General features: G+C 52.1%; 7 protein-coding genes across 7 annotated transcripts; 4 read left to right on the top strand and 3 right to left on the bottom strand.

Annotated features, from left to right (window-relative positions):
- Positions 1-109: 109 nt before the first annotated feature.
- Positions 110-4,042, top strand: SEC8 (exocyst subunit; the record flags this gene model as incomplete). The annotated part of the gene is made up of 1 exon (XM_064874523.1): positions 110-4,042. One exon carries the CDS (start codon positions 110-112, stop codon positions 4,040-4,042), a length of 3,933 nt encoding a protein of 1,310 aa, XP_064730245.1.
- A 2,859-nt stretch (positions 4,043-6,901) lies between these two features.
- Positions 6,902-8,632, top strand: PMZ80_006109 (uncharacterized protein; the record flags this gene model as incomplete). Its single annotated transcript, XM_064874522.1, has 2 exons — positions 6,902-7,114; positions 7,199-8,632. 2 exons carry the CDS (start codon positions 6,902-6,904, stop codon positions 8,630-8,632), a joined length of 1,647 nt encoding a protein of 548 aa, XP_064730244.1.
- A 199-nt stretch (positions 8,633-8,831) lies between these two features.
- On the bottom strand, positions 8,832-9,233 carry PMZ80_006108 (uncharacterized protein; the record flags this gene model as incomplete). Its single annotated transcript, XM_064874521.1, has 1 exon — positions 8,832-9,233. One exon carries the CDS (start codon positions 9,231-9,233, stop codon positions 8,832-8,834), a length of 402 nt encoding a protein of 133 aa, XP_064730243.1.
- A 1,563-nt stretch (positions 9,234-10,796) lies between these two features.
- Positions 10,797-13,063, top strand: PMZ80_006107 (uncharacterized protein; the record flags this gene model as incomplete). The annotated part of the gene is made up of 7 exons (XM_064874520.1): positions 10,797-10,951; positions 10,999-11,323; positions 11,373-11,786; positions 11,832-12,032; positions 12,080-12,323; positions 12,375-12,454; positions 12,503-13,063. 7 exons carry the CDS (start codon positions 10,797-10,799, stop codon positions 13,061-13,063), a joined length of 1,980 nt encoding a protein of 659 aa, XP_064730242.1.
- A 430-nt stretch (positions 13,064-13,493) lies between these two features.
- PMZ80_006106 (uncharacterized protein) lies at positions 13,494-13,868 on the bottom strand (the record flags this gene model as incomplete). The annotated part of the gene is made up of 1 exon (XM_064874519.1): positions 13,494-13,868. The coding sequence occupies one exon, from the start codon at positions 13,866-13,868 to the stop codon at positions 13,494-13,496; it is 375 nt and encodes a 124-aa protein (XP_064730241.1).
- Positions 13,869-14,527: 659 nt separating this feature from the next.
- Positions 14,528-15,580, top strand: RMP1 (RNase MRP subunit; the record flags this gene model as incomplete). The annotated part of the gene is made up of 1 exon (XM_064874518.1): positions 14,528-15,580. One exon carries the CDS (start codon positions 14,528-14,530, stop codon positions 15,578-15,580), a length of 1,053 nt encoding a protein of 350 aa, XP_064730240.1.
- Positions 15,581-15,740: 160 nt separating this feature from the next.
- PMZ80_006104 (uncharacterized protein) lies at positions 15,741-16,736 on the bottom strand (the record flags this gene model as incomplete). The annotated part of the gene is made up of 1 exon (XM_064874517.1): positions 15,741-16,736. One exon carries the CDS (start codon positions 16,734-16,736, stop codon positions 15,741-15,743), a length of 996 nt encoding a protein of 331 aa, XP_064730239.1.
- Between the last annotated feature and the right edge of the window lie 3,121 nt (positions 16,737-19,857).

Below are 19,857 nucleotides of genomic sequence, written 5' to 3'. Positions count from 1 at the left end.
GATGCGACGTTCAATCCCGAGCCCTATGGTCGCACCTTCTCAGTCTACCATCTCGCGGAAATGCAGGGCAACCACTTCAGCGGCTACATAAACCATTACAACTGGCGGGATGAGCGGTAACAACCCATACGCCGTCAACGGATACGGCTCATCAAATGCGCCCTCGAACCCGTATGGCTCGAATCCATACGGCGGGAATAATCCTTATGCAAGCGAACCATATTCCAACCAGAACAATGCCACAGCCTCAAGCGCCAGTGTAAACAGCTATGGTTCTGGGCCTCGCAACGACCGCAGTAGGCCACCTGGAAATGGGTTGCCATCGTCAGCCGCGAACCCTTACGGTCGTGCACCTCCTCCGCGTCGAGAACGACCCCAGGAGCGAGACCGATCACCTGCGCCGCAGAACCTGAACAACCCCTATGAAGGTGCGCCTCAGAGGCCGAGATCGCCGGTACCTGCCAATCCATATGCGCAAGCAGATCCAGCACCATCGAGGGCGGGAGGAGGAGGATATGGCGGGCTGGGTCCTCCGCAACCAGATCCAGAATTCGACAGACGAGGCGCCCTGTCTCCGAGACCCAGAACTTCAGGAGCAGGACAAGATGGAGGCTACGGAAACACAGGAGACAGAGTACAAAGTCAAGGCGACAGTCGCAGTCGTGAAAGAAGGGCACGGTCAGACGCTGCGGATAGAGATATGATGCCTCCTCCACAAGCAAGACCAGACAGGCCTCCTATGCCGAAACAGCAGAGCTCGGCGAGACAACCAGCTAACGATACAGCCTATGGAGGGAACAGATCGTACAGTTCTGGAAGACCTACCAAGAGCATGGATGAGATACTCAGGCATATACAGAACAGCTGGAACATGATGGAGGGTGATGAGTGTATACCTGTCAAGGTCGCGCTACAACTGGCCGATCCTAGCAGTCTGGGTTTGGGCGATCGCGAGCACGACTTTGCAGATACACATGTCGACCTGCAGAAGAGTCTGAAGAGCGTGGTGAACGAACATTATGCGGACTTTAACAGTGCTGTCGGAACATACCACAAGATTCAGTCCAGCATAAAGGAATCCCAGAGTCGAGTGCGCTATCTCAAGAATGGTCTGAGCAGTGTGAAGGGTGGCATGTTGACTACGAGGCCTGAGTTGCGCGATTTGGCTGAACAGAGTGGTCAGCTGGACGAGTTACTACTTACCATCAATCAGATGGAAGCGCTAAGAGAATTACCGAGCAAGTTGGAGGAGAAGATCAATGAGAAGAGATGGATTGGTGCTGTCGACATCCTTGGTGAAGCACTAATCAGTTCGCGGAAGAGTGGGCTCGATGATATTGGTGCAATGAGCGATCTGAGGAGTTACTTTGCGAGTCAAGAAAGCAGTCTCATTGATATGCTAGTTGAGGAGCTCCACGATCATCTATACTTAAAGAGCCCATATTGCTCGGAGCGGTGGAGAGGCAGAAAGGTCGGCAGTGCAGAAGCAAATCCTAGAGACAGCTTTGGTGGCAATGCTTGGGATAGGCCTGTTTACCATTTCCTTGCGGCCCTTGATACGAAGAAAGCCATGACGGAGGATGCAAGCAAGAATCCTGAATCAGACACGTTCTACTACATTCAGATGATTGTTGAGGCATTGAACCAGCGAGGCTACCTCGAGGAGCTGGTCAGCAGGATTGAACAAAGACTACCAGTTGAGTTGTACAAAGTCGTGGAGAGGACGAATCAGGAGATTGATGCGAAACACCCAAGTCATCTGAGGACGAGTGGAAGCAAAAAGTCAAGGAAGTCCATTATCCTGCAGGCAGGCGAGACAGACTCGAAAGTGCTGTCTGATTTCCTATGGACTCTCTATGCCAAGTTTGAGGCCATCGCTGAAGGTCACAGAGTACTGCATGAAGTCGTGCTAGGCATTGTTGAGAGGGAGAATCTTGCAAAGCCCGAACAATATGGCGCAAGCTTCAAAGAGCTGTGGAAACTGTATCAGATGGAGATTCGACAGTTATTGCATGACTATCTTGCTACGGATGGTGATCTTGGTGGCGCCAACAAGCAGTCGATTGCTGCAGGTGATGTCTTTGCACGGCAGCCTCGAGACAAAAACAAGAGGATGTTCAAGCTGTCTGAAATGGATGAGAAGTCCTCGGACATCAAAACGGAAGAGGAAGAGCTCGACGAGATCCTGAAGTCTTCCGTGCCCGGCTTGGTCACAAAGTCGAAGAACAAGGACGGCACTACTTCCCTGCTTGGCGATAGAGGTACAAGCGATGGCACAGCTGCTGGACATAAGCTGCTCATCGAGCCGAGCGTATTCAACATGACGATACTATTGCCGCCATCTTTGACCTTCCTGCAGCATCTCAAGGACATCGTACCACAAACGTCGAACATTCCGATGAGTACTTTGACCTCTTTCCTGGACGACTTCCTGATCAATGTCTTCCACCCACAACTTGAGGAGGCAGTAACGGACCTCTGCACAGAGAATATGGTTGACTTTGAAGCATTCATGGAGGACTCGAGATGGTCAAAACATTCACCACATCCCATCTTCAAAGGCACAGTCGGTTTCATGTCGTTAGTACAGGCCTTCTCTGCCATGCTGAGTGCAATACCACAAGATCAGATGTTTACACAATTGGTCATTACCCAGCTCTTCAAGTACTACGACAGGTGCTACGGTTTCTACAAGAATATCGTCAGTCGTGTGTCGCAAGCCAATCAAGCAGGCGGAATACATACCACGGTCATGAAGGCTGCTGCAGGATACGCAGATGAGGGTGATATTAGAGAGACCACCCTATCGCTCTGGAACAACAAGAATATGGATCGAGCTGCACGGTCAGACCTCATGAGGAAGGAGGTTCAACTATTGATAGCAGCATCCAAGGCAACACCGATACAAGCCTACGATATCATCTCGGATCCAAAGTCCGTGCATCAGCTGGCACTAGTCTACAACAGTATGCAATGGCTGTCAGCATCTCTGCAACAGCTAAGGCACGTCGAGACAACGACAGGCAAAACACATTCGCGAAACACGTCCTTGACAGGCCAGCATACAGCGAGAAGATGGACACTCATCACGAACCTAAAGACCGGCGGCCAAACAAGTTCACTATCCCCACAATCAACGCAGGTGTACCTCCCCCTCACATCCGAAACAGCCGTCCCCTTCGACGAGACGCTAACGTCTTTCCGTGGCCTCGCAACAAAAGCACTGCTAACCCTCCATCTCGACATAAGATGCGGAATCATCCATCAGCTCGGCCGCGCACTTCGACCGCCTAATAGTGGCAATGACACCCCAGCAGCAAATCCCACTCTCACCTCCCCAACCTCCAACACACCACAAAGCGCGACCCCCCAGCCCACCACCCGCGAATCAACACCCCCACCCCTCGACAGCGGCCTCTACCCCTTCGTCCTCGCCGCCCCACCCACCTCCGCCAGCCCGCTAATCCTCGATCTAAACAATGACTTGATCCACTTCGAGGCGAATATCACTTCCTACCTCGGCCGGAAAGAGCGGAGATTCATACTAGCGGGCCTAGGACGCCTAGTCGACCGGTACCTCGTCGTCGGCGCAGACTTCGTCGGCGTGATGAACCGGCATGGTGCGGAACGGATGCGTGTGGATGGGATGGTTGTGCAGCAGGTGCTGCGTGGTCTTGGTGTGAGTGGGAAGAGGGATGAGGGGAGGGAGGGGGAGGGTGATACGGCGGGTGTTGGCCTTGGTATCGAGCAGACAGCGGCACAGCGGGATGCTGAGGTTGATGGGGATGATGCGCTGCTTAGTAGTTCGAGTCGGTATTATGAGTTGTTTTTGCAGGGGCCGGATAGTATCATGGCGTATGTGAGGGAACGGAAGGGGATGGGTGAAGGGGGAGTTGGGTATTCGTATGATGAGTTGAGGACGTTGGTTGAGCTTTGTTTTAGCAGTAGTGTGCGAGGGACGGATCGGGAGGAGAGTATTAAGGCGAGGAAGAGAATGGGGGAGGTGCTGTTGGGGTTGGGGGAGGTTATGTGGGATAGTTAGTGGTTAAGGGGTTGGTAGGTAGTACGTGTCAGGAGGGCACGACGCACACGTAGAGTATGGTTGCATGTAGTACTGGAGCCAAGCTAGACGCTCGAATGAATAGACCGACTTATTGTCGATTTGCAGTATCGAATCATAATCGAGCGGGCCTTTGCTTCGTACTTCATGGCGAACGTACACTGTGCTTGGGCGTTTCATACCTCGGTCTTTGTTCAGCACCTTGGTGTTGTTGCTCGTGAAGTTGTACGATCATCCTTTTCTCGACCTTATTCGATCAAGTCGATCCTATATCACCCTTTCAGAGCTAGGTGTCTATGTTGAGGAGGACAGTTGCTCGAGCGATTTATCCGTGCTTCAACGGCATCAAGAAGTAGCCACGAGGTTACCTGCAAGTATTGACTCGTAGGCTTGGAGCGAGACAGCCCACCCTTGTATACTATGCCCGGACATCGCCGTGCCAGGCCGATCTGCATAGCTATGAGATTCCCGGGACCGGCGGAGGTACCCACTGGAACTCCGAAGTTGACCATGCTTTCACGAATAGACAGCTTCTCGTCAGAAGTGTACTTGTGCTATACACACTTGAGAGTGTGTAATTGTTCAAGGTGGTAGGAGGGCAACAGGCAGCGGTGTCATGGTGAGGAAATGTTGTCTGTGTAGAGGGCACAGATAGCTACGAGCGTATATGGGGCTGGCGTTGATGGTTTCGTACCAATTTATTCGTGCATGGAATCTCTACTTTCGACAGGCAGCAATCCTATGATAGATGTCATCCATGCAAGCGGTTCATAGTGTACTTGGCTACGACTGCAGCAACATAGCCGGCAAACGAGTCGATATCTATGTAGGATCTACTTGATCAAATTAAATACGTAGGGATTGTAGTAGCTCGTGTTGAGTAGACGGCAAGAACGGTGAGCTCTTAGACGCAGAACATCCGCTACATCACAACTTGAGTTTTTCACCCGGCAAGAGTACAATGAGTACTTATCATGTGATTTAACAGCTTTGGGGAAATTAAGGAAGAGTTTGATTATCTATCATGTTTCGAGAGATCTGATTCGGCTTGGGAGACGTGCAGGCCAATGGGAGTACTCAAAACCTCCTTTCGGGCTCGCGGGTCATGCGAGCATTATCGAGGCACTTGTACGTCCGGCCAGGACAGTCTTTCGACACTGGCAGCTGAGGCAGATCTTGACTATGTATCGCAATTTACGCGAGGTACCTTGGCTTGAAAGATGGGCAAGCCGTTGAGAGCTTTCTGACTCAAATCAGGCTTGCTGTTATACGAGGATGAGAATGGCAGTTGTAGCGGTCACGCTGGGTAGTATTGGACAGCTAGGAGAATCGTAGCTATTTCGCGTTTTGTGCGAGATGTAGCCCGGCTGGAGTAAGCTGAGTCGTCGGAACCTCGGTCTCAGCTTGGGCTTGCAGGCACTCATACGTGTGATCTTGGTAGGATCTGATCGTTAAAAGTGTATCGTGAGCAGACGGCGTCCAGTCGCGTCTGTGTTGTTTGTAGGGGAGAACACTAAGCATGGATCTGAGGTATGCTTACCTTTGAAGATGCTCCTTGTGCCGTGCCGTCCTTTCGGCTGCCTGGCAGCTTAGCAGCAGAGAAAGCTCTTCCCTTGTACACTTGTTCTGAATGCTTTTCCTCGAGTGTTGCTGGTTCGATCGCATGGCTAGTCTCAGCTCTTTCTGTAATTAGAAGCTGTCGTCTCACGCGAAATGGTTTGTCGGTTCTGCTGTTTCGCTCATGGGAGACCGTCTTTAGCATTTACTTGTTACAGGCGCTGGACAGGCCTTGACCGTAGCGCTGTGCTCTTCCAAATGCTCGAGGCCCGCCGAAACGTAGAATTGGTAATTCTTTTCAGGTAATTCTTTTCCGGCGCATGCTCGCTGTCTTCCTTCTTGAAGGCCTCCGTCGGAGTGTACAAGCTGTTTTGGGCTATGCAAATTCAAGCTCCTGTCGTCGCGGTGGTTTTATCGGACATCTCGTAATTCTCGTGTTCTACTGGCCCGTGGCGGGCTGCTCTCGCGATCTGGGAGAGTTTGTTGTCGTCTGCGTTTGTCGTGCAGATTTATATTGCTCCCCAGCACTAGCTGGCCTTGACTCGAATGCAGTTTCCACGATGGACTTCTCATGCATGATTGGGTTCCTGCTTCTCATCAATGCACACAGTTACTGATTTGCGGTACATGGTCGTCGTCAACGCTGGCGGAATGCTGACTGTGGTAATCTGCATGGCCCCTGCTGGTTGTGCACCGTAGCCATTTCAAAACCGAATAGTCACAATATCACTCGACATTGTAGACGAATCCTGCTGGTACTCTCTACCAGGTATCGAGCAATTGCATTCCGAAGCAGCTGCTCGGCAACCACAATGTAAAATCATGCAGTTAAGAGCTTTGTCGTTTGGGTAGGGTTTGGTAGTGGCTGTAATTGGCGCATGCGGGCATATGGAGTCCCGGTTGAGCGCCCGCGTCCGCTCCTTCCCTCATCAGCGAACATTCCTCACCGTTCACCAATCGTCCTTCATTCACAACTTCAGCCGGAACCTTACAAATAGTATCATCTGCGAAGGAAGTCCGATCTCCCGACGACCCTCGACGACAACATCGACAGCAACATGGAAATCCGGTCATTTGCTGTTCATCAGCATCTCCGCTGCTCTTGGCTGCTGTCAACGTGCTCATCCCATTGGCCCTGACTTCACGATCATCTCAACCTCATCTTGGCTGCAGCGGGCTCGAAACCTTCCTTACAGCTCTGTCGACATGCCTTCGAACTTTCAATCAATCACACGTCCTTGACACGTCTCTCTACCACTTCGATACCGACTCCGCCAATTTAACATGCCTCTGACGGAATTTGTCAACTTCCTCAGCGAGCGATCGCCTCGGAGTGCATACTCGCAGAAACTCCTCGATCGCATCAGCGAAGTCGTCAAAGCAACGTGGTATCTAGGTTTCACAGCCTTTGGAGGACCACCAGTACACTTCCAGATATTCCACAAGAAGTTCGTTGAAGAAAAAGATGGAAGGACACCCTGGATCGATGAGCAGACTGTATGTACAGGCCCTCTCTGCTCCCGTTGGGAACACCTCCCGTCTGGACTACGCATCACGGGATGATGTACTGATGCTCGCTAGTATCAAGAGCTCTTCGCCCTCTGTCAAGCACTTCCCGGCCCAGGAAGCACCAAGTTCCTGTTTGCAACAGTCTTGGTACACGCAGGCTGGATTCCAGCTATACTGGCATTTCTCATATGGTCCCTACCCGGCGCGGTAGGCATGTTCGCCCTCTCCTTAGGCGTACAGCAAATTTCCGACACCTTGCCCGAGCCAGCCTATGCTTTCTTGTCTGGTTTGAATGCTTCAACCGTGGGCATTATCGCCGTTGCAGCCGTTCAGCTCGCCGAAAAGTGTATCAAGGATCGGCTATCCAGAATTTTGGTCATCTTCGGCGCGACTGCCGGACTGTGCTATAGTACTCTGTGGTACTATCCTGTCCTTGTCATCTCCGGAGGTCTGACCTGCGCGCTGTGGGATCTCCGGCTTGCCCGCGAAGTGAGGAAGTTGAAGCAAGCCTGGGAAGCCAGACGGAGGAGGGCTGCGGATCAAGCTGCAGCTGCTGAAGATGAAGCTACAGAACATCCTAGCGATCCGGCGCCGGACGGCTCAAGGTCAATCGAGCTGAGAACACCTGAACCAGCAGCTGGCCCTAAGCATGACTCAGGCATGGTTCAGCGGCGGCAAGCTCAACCCCGGGAGGTGTCCGCGAGGTCAATCGATGCCTCCGCCGAGTCCAATGCAGATTCCGGAATTGCTCCTGCTACTCACCAGCAGAGCTCAGCGTCGTCCGGTCTGCAATACGGAGTCTCTGTTCGCCTTGGTCTACTTGTGCTGGCTGTCTTTGTGGTCTCATTTGTCGTCGTCCTCACCACACGCGCCGAGCTTGCACAGGACTACCGCCCCCTTTCCTTGTTTGCAAACATGTACCTTGCCGGCACAATCATCTTTGGTGGTGGGCCAGTTGTCATACCCCTGCTTCGCGAGTACGTGGTTAGTCCTGGCTGGGTCTCGCCACGGGACTTTCTGATCGGATTAGCTATCATCCAAGCATTTCCGGGGCCAAATTTCAATTTCTCGGTGTATCTGGGCGCTCTGGCTGTTGCGAGTAGTGGCGCTGCCAACTCTTTTCTCGGTGCTGTCCTGGGGTATGTTGGCATCTTCCTGCCGGGTCTCGTCTTCGCCATCGCCTCGCAAGGTCTCTGGCGGAAGTTGCGGACTCGACCACTGTTTCTTGCTCTTCTCCGGGGTATCAATGCAACTGCTGTGGGCCTTGTCTTCACTGCGGTATACCGTCTGTGGGAGGTGGGCTACCTGACCAACGAGTCCACCAGCAATATCGATGCTGCGCAGGGCGGGCGAGTAAGCGGACGAAGTCTTGCTGACGAACCTTGGTGGGTCGTGGTCGCTGCCGTCACCTATTCCGGCAACAAATGGTTCAATGTTCCTGCTGCTATTAGCATCGCCGCCGGTGGTGTCCTTGGCCTGGCATGGTGGGGTGTGACACAGCAATGATCATCTAGCACCTCTCGCGTCCAGCAAAGGAAAGCTGTCACAGAAAGCAAGAAGCAAGAGTTAAGTGCTCGAGATTGGTCTGCTGATGGTCTTAATGCGTCTAAGCTGCCATCCTGCCTTGCTCTGGTCTTAATGCATATACGCTGCCAGTACAATAGGGTTGTCCCCTCCTCTCATCGTCGCTGCAGGCCTGACCCTATCACCCCGAAGTCTCTTTGCTTGGGTTGTACCACCAGTAAAAGCTCCACCTCTTGTACTCCTTGTAGCAGAAAATATTGAGGTCGAGGTCGTACTTGATCCAGCCTATCGGATCCTCGATGCCAATCTCGCTGGCCGCCTCTCGCAACGCAGGGATCGCCATCACGGCTGAGAGTGCCTTGACGGCCCGATCGACGCCTGCTCTGGCGGAGAAGAAGGAAGGGTCCATCGGATCGGATGCTTCGCCCGCGATGTGCTGGAGGATTCTTGCCGAGATATTGGTTGGGAGGTCTTCGATGCCTGCCCATCTGCGCGTCTTGTTAGAATCGGACCATCTTTCGGAACTTGCTGGCTTACCGCCTGCGAGGTTGATGCTGCTGTCCAGGATAGAAGTCGGCGGCATCTGCTTGGTACTGAAAGAAAAGGTGCTTCTTTGGCGCAGGCACAAAGCTCGCTGCCAGGGGGTCGAAGTTGAAGTTGGACATAATTTCTTCTAAGTACTACATCAGTCACTTCCTTGTCGTAAGGGAACAAACATGGAACTCACGCACGTCTTTGTTGATGGTGATGCGAGCGGAGACAGACTCAACTTTGGAGGGAAGCAGACGAGGAAGTGATGCAATTCTAAGTACTAGTGGCACAAGTCGTCGCTGCGGCAGCGAGGTGCAGTCCAAGGATAGCCTGCGCTTCCGACTACGCAAAGAGGTCTACTGAATGCTTAATGTCCTAATATGCATGCATTGGAACGGGGCGTCTCACAGCTAAGACTGGCATTGTACTGCATCTACGGCGGAAGACGAAGAGAGACGATTGAAAACAAGGAACTGTCTCTTGATACACAACTAGCTATCCACAAAGGCAATTACACTGGGAACGCATGGTACCGGAAGACTCTACGCCTGCAGTAAGCACCATCTCGCCTTCTCGACGAGTGCTTCGAACCATATCCAGCTTGGTATACACAGCTGCTCTCACTGATGCCTAGCGGCCTGATGTCAGACCTCAAACTTCTCTCCCATGCAGTGAGCACGGAATCGAACTTCAAGACAAGATACACAAACAGATACCATTAGATCTGGATAAGAAGCACGTATGCTGGCTCCGGGAGCTGAAAGACTGTGACTGAAGCATCATGACCTAGGTGCCGCCCGCCATCCGGAACATAAGTACATGAAAGGGAAGATATGAGGAAGTACAGTCGTGCCCGGACTCGACCTCCCAGCCCTGTCCAGCTTCACCTTTGACTTATGTCGTTCCCAACTACACCTCAAGACCTCTCCTGCCTCCTCACACCTTCACGATATTGTTCCGAGTCTGCCTCCCTCGTCGCCGCCTCGTGGTCGCTAGTCAGAAGGGGTCTAGCATACAAGAAATTTCAAATACTACGACATCTTCCGAGACAGGGAGGCTGGTTGCCAGGTCATCCGGACCAATACAGACGCAGGAAGACAATCCAGCACCTTCCGCTCGCCTACCAAGTCCGCCATTCTTGGCCTAGCAGCAGGAAGATAGATGATCCAGCACCGAGTGACGGGATTAAGGTTGAGCCTTGCCTGTTTCGGAGGGCAGGAAGTGGTAGCAGTGCCCTCCCTGACGTGGTGTGCAGGTGCAGAAGAAGTGGGAGGCAGGTGCGATCAACTGTGTACTTAAAGGCCCCACCTTCCTCTCCTCTTGCTCAATCTTTTCTTTTCTTCCTCTTACACATTCTTGAATTTCCTCTTCCTCCAGTCCCTTTATATCAACACTTTCATACTGCATACGAACTCTTCTTGAACCAGCCTTTTCCGAGCAAAGTAAGTACAAACTCACCCGCTGCCTTCTGAACACTCTTACAAGAGTCTCGAATCGAGATCTTGTTGAGGAATCAAGCCAGCGAGCAACAAGTCAACAACTTGTGACCTTTCTTCATCAGCTACAAATTCTCATCTTTTGCAACACTGACACCTTGACTCCTACAGTATCTACCATGGCACCAGCCATGAACCTTTCCTCCAGTCCACCATCTGGTGGCAGCAGAACCATTCACAACACTCCTTCAACTGTTCCTACCATGCACTCTCCAGCAGAACGCGAGTCTGACGCCGATATTGGATTGAGTGTTCCCAAATTCGATCTCGCCAGGTATGTCAATCAACCATTTTACATGACCAAGACTAACCACCTTATAGCAACCAGAACGCAGGCTATGCCAGCACCAGCTTTGGCGGTCGAAGAAACCTTCACGTCGCACCTATCACCGTTCCTACTCTCACTGATGGTCTGTCACCAATGGCGGACGAGTTTACACCAAGTCTGAACATCCCCACAGCAAAGCCAAATCCAGGAATCATTGGCTCTGGTGCCGTCAGACAATCAATCTCCACCTACACTGCTCCTGTCTTCCAGATCGGACGATTCACTGTCAACGACCAAGCAACACGAGCCTTCCTTGTTGCCGGCGTCTCTGGTCCTTCTGTTGGCTGGATGTACGAAATGATCGCAGTCTCCTACAAGGTCAGTCACAAGCACAGCTCCATCCCTACTGAACGCTAACGCTCTCCAGAACTTTGGGTCCATTGTCAACATCAACGCTCGACAGCTTGATAAGGGCATCTTCTCGGTCGAATTTGCCAACTTTGACGATGCTAAGCAAGCTCTCGTCATGACAATCGACTTCATCTTCCGACACCAAAACATTGCATGCTACAAGCTCCTTCCCCGAGACGTTGCTCAGGCAAACGGTGAATCGACCATTGGTATCTCCAACCACGCCGCTGAATACACCGTCAGTGCCATCGACGTCGGCAACCGAGTCGCCCCGATCACTGGAGATGACTTGCTTCGAGCATGCCAAGCTTGCGGCCAAGTCAAAGCCTTTCATACCGTCAAAGCTCTCGTCGGCGCCGTCATGTCCTTCCGCGTCGAATGGACTGATACCAGAACCAATGTCACCAGCCTCTCTATGGCCATGATCTCGGTATGACTTCCTCCACCTGCTCGCCTTCTTTGCTAACCGTCACAGGGTTATCGAATCAGCATTATGCCATTCACTCCAGACTTGAGAACTTCGCAAAAGATGGCAGTGGGCGCCAGCTCCGATGAGCAAACCAGAAATGTTTTCGCCTTCCTTAACCCACCAACCCCACGTATCACCCACATCAATGCCAATGGCAACGTCGTCGACATAATGAAGATCATGCTCGGTCAGGACGTGAGAACCACGGTAAGTCATGGATCATCGTCGTCGCTTCGTTCACTAACAACAAGCAGATTATGTTGCGCAACATTCCAAACCGTGTCGATCAATCCGGCTTGAAGAAGTTGCTCGATGAGACTTCCTTTGGCCAGTTCGATTTCATGTACCTACGCATCGACTTTGCAAACAACTGCAACGTCGGATATGCCTTCATCAATTTTGTCGATCCAATGGCGATCGTCCCCTTCGCTAAGGCTAGAGCCGGTCAGAAATGGAACCTATTCCAGTCAGACAAGATCGCGGAAATCTCTTATGCAAGTAAGTCATCATCGTCGCTACTGCTCATGACTGCCACTAACATTGTGCCAGCCATTCAAGGCAAGGACTGTCTCGTGCAGAAGTTTCGAAATTCATCTGTCATGATGGAGAATCCAAGCTTCCGACCAAAGGTATGTAACACTCAACCTCATCGTCGGTGCCATATTAACTCGTGATAGCTCTACCGAGTTGGTAACGGCGAAGATGCTGGTCTCGAGGAAGACTTTCCGGCCCCCGACAATGCTGCGAAGCTGAAGCGCTCGTGCGACAACGCGGAACACGTTGGTCTGTACATCCCTGAGTCTCCAACACGTCCAAGATTCTCCCCATCCTATGGCCCAGATACGACACCAGCGCCTCGAAACCAAAAGGCTGGTGGTGTCTACACCAAACCCGCACCTACCCGCCGAGCGCTTGCCTTCAAGCAAGCCTTGGACCACCTTGAGGGCCGTTACGCTGAGCGTGAGACCAACGCCGACATCTACCCAAATCACACCTTCCCACCTTCACAACCTGGTGAGCACACATCTTCCATGCGTCGTCGATCTTCCAAGTCAAAAACTCTTGCTAACGTTTTGCTTCCAGGATTGTTTGCTCCGAGAGAAAGCCAGATCTTCAAAGAGCGAAATCGACGACAGTACTCTCAGTATGATCGGGGTACACCTGGCGCAATGTCGGAAGCTAGCAACAACTACGACACCAGCTTCTTGTCAAACTCATTTGGTGGTCTACGATTGTGATCTTGCCACATCTTGATTCTTGTACTACCGATGGAGAGATCTTGACTCAGAGTCTTGCATTGTGTCCTTGGTCAATTTGACACGATCTTGAACCACATGAAGCAGGTGCACAGGAATGATGTTTGAGATGCACAACATTATTACGGAACAAGTCTACACATTGATAGACTTCAAACAAGCATATTATCACGAAGAGAAATTGGTCGCCGACGACACTGCACTTAATACAGTTGTACTGTGCAGCCATGATCAACGACGAGGATTTCAGAGAAAAGATACAAAAAAATGAGAGTGTTGTCAGATGGAGAATGATTTCATGACCAAGATGCCATGATGAGATGAAATCAAGGATGACACATAGATGGACCAGGGTCATACAAAGTAGAAGACTCTATCAATACATGAATCCTTCTCCAAAACTGCCTCGCGCTCATATGCCTTCTTCCTTGACCTCAACCTCCTCGACGACGCTCTCGCCACATGACTCATCGCCGCTCGTCCACTGCCACTTCTCATGCAATCTTAACCGCCCATCACCAAGCAGCTCTGGCGTACTCTTGCACTTGCCAGTCATCAGCTCACCGCGAATGTTGATATGCTCGTACCTTGCATCAAGACTGTAATCGGACTGAATGGTCGCAAGCAGAAAGCCTTTTGCTATAGAGCCGCCTGTATACTCGGCCCAAACTATCCTGGCATCATTATGGGACTGGTGGTAGTGGAAGACTGTAGCGGTATTGACTTCTCCGTTTACAGTATTCGATGTCGACGTGAATGTCTTGTTCTGGTAGGAGACAGCATCCATGATCTGTGCTGAAGTGGAACGGAACTTGAAAAGCGCACGGCGAGTACGGCGAGTCAAAGTGGCGCGTAGGAACTGAGATGCTTCGGAAGGATACAAAGTGCTGCCAAGCCAAGATATATCAAACTGTAATGGCTGAATAGCAATTCCCGACACTGTGGTGGGCGAGGAGAACGTTGAAGTTAAGCGGGCGGAAAGTCTTGGTTGAAGAACTCTTGGTGACGACGACGAGGGTCTTCTTCTTCGAGTTATCTACGATCCACATCAATTCAATAACGACTGGTGTACAAGACGCTCAAACACGAAAGCGAGCTCATAAATCGCATGGAACGGTAGAATCGAAAGCGAAACTTGCGCCATACTCTCACCCGGTAGCCTTGTGCTTCAACACAGTCATCCTTCCAGCAATATCGCGGACCGGCGTGGTTGAATCTTGCTTGTGCAGATTTGAATAACCGGCGCGCACTTCTCGGTGCGGGCTTGTCGCTAATCGCTACTTGAACATCGACTCTCTTATTGCGCTTGTAGCGCTGAGCGCGGAACGCGTTTTGTCTTAGGACTCCAAGTGGTTGATGACGACGGTACGCAGCAGTGCAATCTGACTGGCACGCTACAAAGAGCAAACGGTCCCAAGAGTGTGATCTGGTGGAACGCGCGCAACGATGGAAGGTCCGAAACAGAAAGCATCAGGTAGCGACGCGCCGGCGGCGGCAGCGGCAGCAGCAACAGTAACCACAGCACCAGACCAGACAGTCAAACGAGAAGTCAGCACAAAAACCCACCAGAAACAGCGCGGCCTACCCAGACCGAAAACGCCTTTACACTTCCAGATTAGCAGCCTACAGGCACCAAGCACCTCCGGCCCAGCATCCCCACCAACTTCCACAGCAACAACCACCCTCCAACAACGCCTCCACCTCCTAACCCTCATCCACCGCCGCAACAAAAACCAACACCACTCCCAACCCTTCTTCAAACACCTTAACATCCTCCGCCGCTCCCTACGCCGCCTCCTGGCCATCCAAACCGAACTCGACAAGCTGAGTCATGAAACAATACGGAACCCTAATCGAGTGCGCTGGCGCTTTGAACGCGAAGCGACTTTGCGGAGCCAGAGGGATGTGGTTGGGGAGTATTTGAGGGAGATTGTTGTGCCTGCGTGTTATGGGGGGTTTGGGGGGTTGGTGGGGGATGGGCAGTTTGCGAATTTGGGGGTTGTGCTTTTTGGGTGTTTGGGGGAGGTTGTGATGGGGAGGGAGGGGGTTGGTGGGCCGAAGGGGGAGGAGGGGGAGGTGGAGGGTGGGAGGTATGAATTGGTGGGAGGAAGGGCGGTGGGAGGAAGGGCGGTGGAGTCGAGGGGAGAGGAAGCGGGCAGGGCGCGGTCGCTGGTGGGGAGGAGTACGAGGGTTACGGGGGAGGATCAGGGCGAGGTTATTGAGCGGGTGTATGAGTCTGGAGATGGAGGTGGAGATGAGGTTGGCGTGCCGATGCCCAGGGAAGAGGAGGGAGGGTTGGCGATGAGCACTGGAGCACAAGAGGAGCAACAGCCGGTGGAGAAGGAGAGCGAGATATCGACTAGTGTAAAGGCCAGCAGGAGCATACATGCTTCGGAGATACCAGCGAAGAAGAGACGGAGGGACGAGTCGGAAACCAAAAGCAAGAAGAAGAAAAAGCGGAAGGATGCGATTGACGACTTATTCAGTGGGCTGATCTGACGTGCTACGGAAATGGCACAGCAAGGTCCTCTGCAATGGCTGAAACATACAAGAGCTAGGACATTTGAGCACACAATCTGTTGCTGCGCGCTGCGCAATGCCCAAAAGCGGGTTGAGTACCCTTCGAACCCGAAGAATTGACTGGTCGCAAACGGCACACTCAGAACCCCTCCGTCAAACCAGGTCTAACCCTCTCATAGATCTCCTTGAGCTCCTCATACAGCCTAGCCCCCATCTCCTCTCCCTCTTTACTCTTAACATACGAGCTCAACGCACCCTCATCCACAACCCCATCATGCATATACATCCCATCACTCCCCTTCCCCGCCACAAGTCCAGCAGCAATGGGCCGCCCACCCATCTCCTGCGTCCTTGCGAGAAAGAATCTCATCACTTCCTGCAGCTTGCTTGCCCCTCGTCCGAGCTCGGAGTAGCAGAAGCCGGGGTTGAGGATGTTCCAGATGACTTTGCCTTCGTCTTGCTTTGCGCGTGTGGTGAGGAGGCTGTGGAGGTGGCGGAAGACTAGGATTTGCATGAGCTTGCTGTCCATGTAGCGTGATTGGGATATCTTCTTGGATGGGCCGGACATCGCCTTGAGGATACTCTGCCCTTGTGGTGCGGATTTCTCAGGGAAGGAGGCCCAGGCGTGTGTCTCGGAGGATACAATGCTAAGCCGCGGCGTAATATTGTGCCCATGTGCTGATTCGCGGAGTTTCGGGAGGAGAGCGATAGCAAGCAGGAATGTGCTAATCACGTTGACGGTGATTGTGCTCTCGTAGCCCTCCATGAGCTCGAAGGTCGAGGTCTGGATTCCGGCATTGAGGGAAACGCCATCTAGCCTGTCGAGCTCGCGGCCGCAGCGGTCGGAGAATGCTAGGATTGAGTCATAGCTTGACATGTCCAGCTGCCATACTTCGATGCTGGTTCTGCTGGTGTCAAAGTCAGAAATGCTGTTGATGATGTCTTGGCGGGCCTTTTCACCCTTGGAGGGTGTGCGGACGGCGAGGATGAGACGTGTGGGTCGGAGGCGGGCGATGTGCTGGGCTGCTGTGAAGCCGAGGCCTGTGTTGCTGCCGGTTATTATTAGGGTCTGGCCGTTGAGGTCTGTGGTTGGGGCGCTGGGTTTGACGAAGAGTTGGGAGTAGAGGAAGTTCATGATGGCGCTCTTGCTGAGTGAGGTGAAAGCTGTCCTGATGATACGGTGAACGGAGGAGTCTCGCTTGCTGAGCTACAGGTGAGAGCTTGAAGCTGGGGCGCCGGCTGTTATGCTTGTGGCGGAAGAGCTTGCCAGATTAGTCCTTGTTGTACTTACGAAGCTGCTAGAGAATCAATAGTAGAGACTTCCCCGGGCTGAAAGATTATATACTGATTTAGATATATCTGGATACAAAAAGAGCACTAGACGCCTGCCGTCAAGCTACACGTTTCTTCCACCGCCTCGCGTAGTACAAGCACCATCGATAGCTGCCTTGATCGTCAGCTCGCAATAAGGAACCAGTAATTCCGAGCAGCTTGGATCTCGGGATGTGTTGGCCACCAGGCTCATCGGCTTGGGTCCAGGTGTGTATCGACGTTGTCCAAGCTTAGTCAGATTGCGAACGTCTCGCACAGAATATGGAGCCATGATGTCTTCGATAGACGCTAAGCTGGTGCTCGGCCGAATACGGGACTCGTCCGCTGATGGGGGTTGGGGGAAGTAGCAGGACCAAAGGTGCAGTCGCGCTTTGTTCTCCAAACCCGGGCGCGTAGATCGAGGCAAGTCAAGCGAGCAGCAAGCGGTGGTTGTAGAACTTGGAGTTCGTCTCCTTCGTCCTTGCTTCTCGATATATTACGGATGGCAAAATAAGGTCCCGCGTGGCTGGTGGGCACACCATCTCCTGCTTTGAGAGTACGACAGACCTTCCAGCGCCCCGTGGGAGACGAGACTGCCAGATCCCGATTGTCCACTGCTTAAGAGCTCGTTTCATTGATATGGCCTGTCGTCAAGGGTAGGTCCCCAGACCTGCTTCGCAATACTTGCATCGATCTACTGGCTCACGACCTTCGGGTCGAGCTTGATGATTTGTCCTAATCCACACAGGTGCATAACACTTACGCTGCAGGCTGCCGCCAGGACTAATGCAGCGACAACCTGGTCAGCGCGAGGTAAGATCACGATCGCTGCATGCCAAGACCATTTCTGTTTGACACCGATTGTTCTACTGGACATCCAAGGTGGCGTATAGATCAGGCGAACCTGCTCTGTCGCCCTGAATGATCTTCAAGTGAGCATGCTTATCTGCGATGGGCTCTTTAGATATAACATATAACTACGACCTCGTCTGGACGGAAGTCTTGGAGAGCAATGCCGAGAACCTTCCTGCGCAGTTGCACGCAGCACCTGCCAGGTCCGGCTAGATATTGCTGACCGTCAAACAACAATGCAGGAGGCCGGCAGTGTGTTAGAATGTGATTCGGCGCATTGATGATGGGCATGGCAAGGAGATCGTGACGGTGCTGACGACAGCGTTCGGTATTTGACACAAGTCTTACAGTTTCCAACACCAACATGTCGACGGTTGGCACATCCAGCACTAATACCAATGCAGCCTGCCGTTGCCTCAACGACGGACGACCGATAATTCACAAGCGCTTTTGTGGCGTGCTGTTGGAAAGACCACCGAATAGTCGGCCCCGTTGCTGCCTATCAAGTGGCAAAATCGAAGGTAGGCGAATTCTCCGTTAGTCTCCTAGACCCATGTGCTTTTTGCATACGGCAAGATCCTGAAAAATCGTTTGCGGTACAAGGCGAATTTCTCGAGGTTCCGAAACCATATTTCCAGGATTTGACGGTATATCGAAACATCTACCGAGGTTTGCACCCGCCGTGGACCTTGGGTTTGGGCTACAGTAATAACTCTTTTTTGCCATAGGGATCTTTTGCGATATTCGCTAATTTGAGATATGCACAGGCGGGATGGGCGATTTCCTAGTAGTATACTGCCATAACCTGCTTTCTGAGATTATCGCAATTCAAAAAGAGAAATCCATCATACACATCGCAAATGGAAGGTCTAAATCATAGGTTTTCTACCTCTTTTCCTCACCTAAACAGTAGTGCATCAACCTCAGAAACAGCTTACCCTAGCTGATAAGTCGGGCGCTAAGCCTGATCAGGAAGCCTTCGGCTAACTTGCACACCTTGGCTTTACGATACCTTTCCTTTTACGATATCCAAAAGTGCGACCGAGCGCATCGTAAAAAAGAGTTATTACTGTATTTCTAACTTGTCGGGTGAAGCCGTCTGGGCGCGAATGCTAGTATCCCGACTTACGAACGACGCCGGCAGCAGACCTACGGACATCTTCCGTTTTCATCTCTGCGCCACATCTGCAAGACATTCCACCGAATTCATTACTCAGATTTTGCGGGACCCTTTGCGAAATGCGAAAAGGCATCACCCAGTGTACAGGAATCAACCTACTGAGCTTCTCGAGCAAGGGCTTATTCCGTTCATGTTGATGTCTAACGTATAACTGGACACGGACAACCAGCCGCGATGTGGAGCACGAACAGAAATCTGTACAGTACGGTAGAAGGATCAGTGGCCTGAGGAACTGGGGCAATTGCGGCTTCAACGAGAGGCTGTTCGGGACCGGCGGGAACTGTAAAGGGCTTGAAAAGCCTGCCAATCACGAGTAGTCTCTGATTGTGTTGAAGCGAAGAGTACTCTACCAAGTACTTTACTTTACCACTGCTGGAGCTGCCTGCTACCTCTCGCTTGACGTCTCACTTCGACTCTGTACGCCACTTTGCTAGCGTATCCCCACAATGCTAGCGTACTATCGCCACAATGCGAAGTCGCACCCTGTGGAGCACAACTTCCCGTTCAGATTGGTGGTACCTTACGCCTTGGGCTCCCAGACCTTCCGACCAGTCACGATGTTATTACATGACTCCGATAGCTACATACGATTCAAAACGCTGCTCTTGTGCTTTTCAACGCTCTCATGCATGCGTGTCAGGCCGTACGACCAGTACATGTGGTACTTCGTGCGCCACAGATCTGACCACCTGCATAACGCTGTCTCCACGAGTTAATGATCTGTCCAATGAGACCATGGGCTGGTGCTCTTTGTTATTGGCAGCCTCGTCCTGGTGGATGGGCTTCAGCGAAAGTATTTCACCCCGGTGGCTGTGTGCAGGTATTCAGTCCTGCAGTGCACGAAATACAATCTACAGTACTCTACTCCCTATGAGTATCTATGTGGAGCATCAAGGTGTTCTACCCGAGCGCA

Source organism: Knufia obscura (genome assembly GCF_036327395.1).
Source record: "Knufia obscura strain CCFEE 5817 isolate CBS 148926 chromosome Unknown scaffold_6, whole genome shotgun sequence".
Taxonomy (NCBI): domain Eukaryota; kingdom Fungi; phylum Ascomycota; class Eurotiomycetes; order Chaetothyriales; family Trichomeriaceae; genus Knufia; species Knufia obscura.
This window is presented reverse-complemented; position numbering and strand designations above follow the sequence as displayed.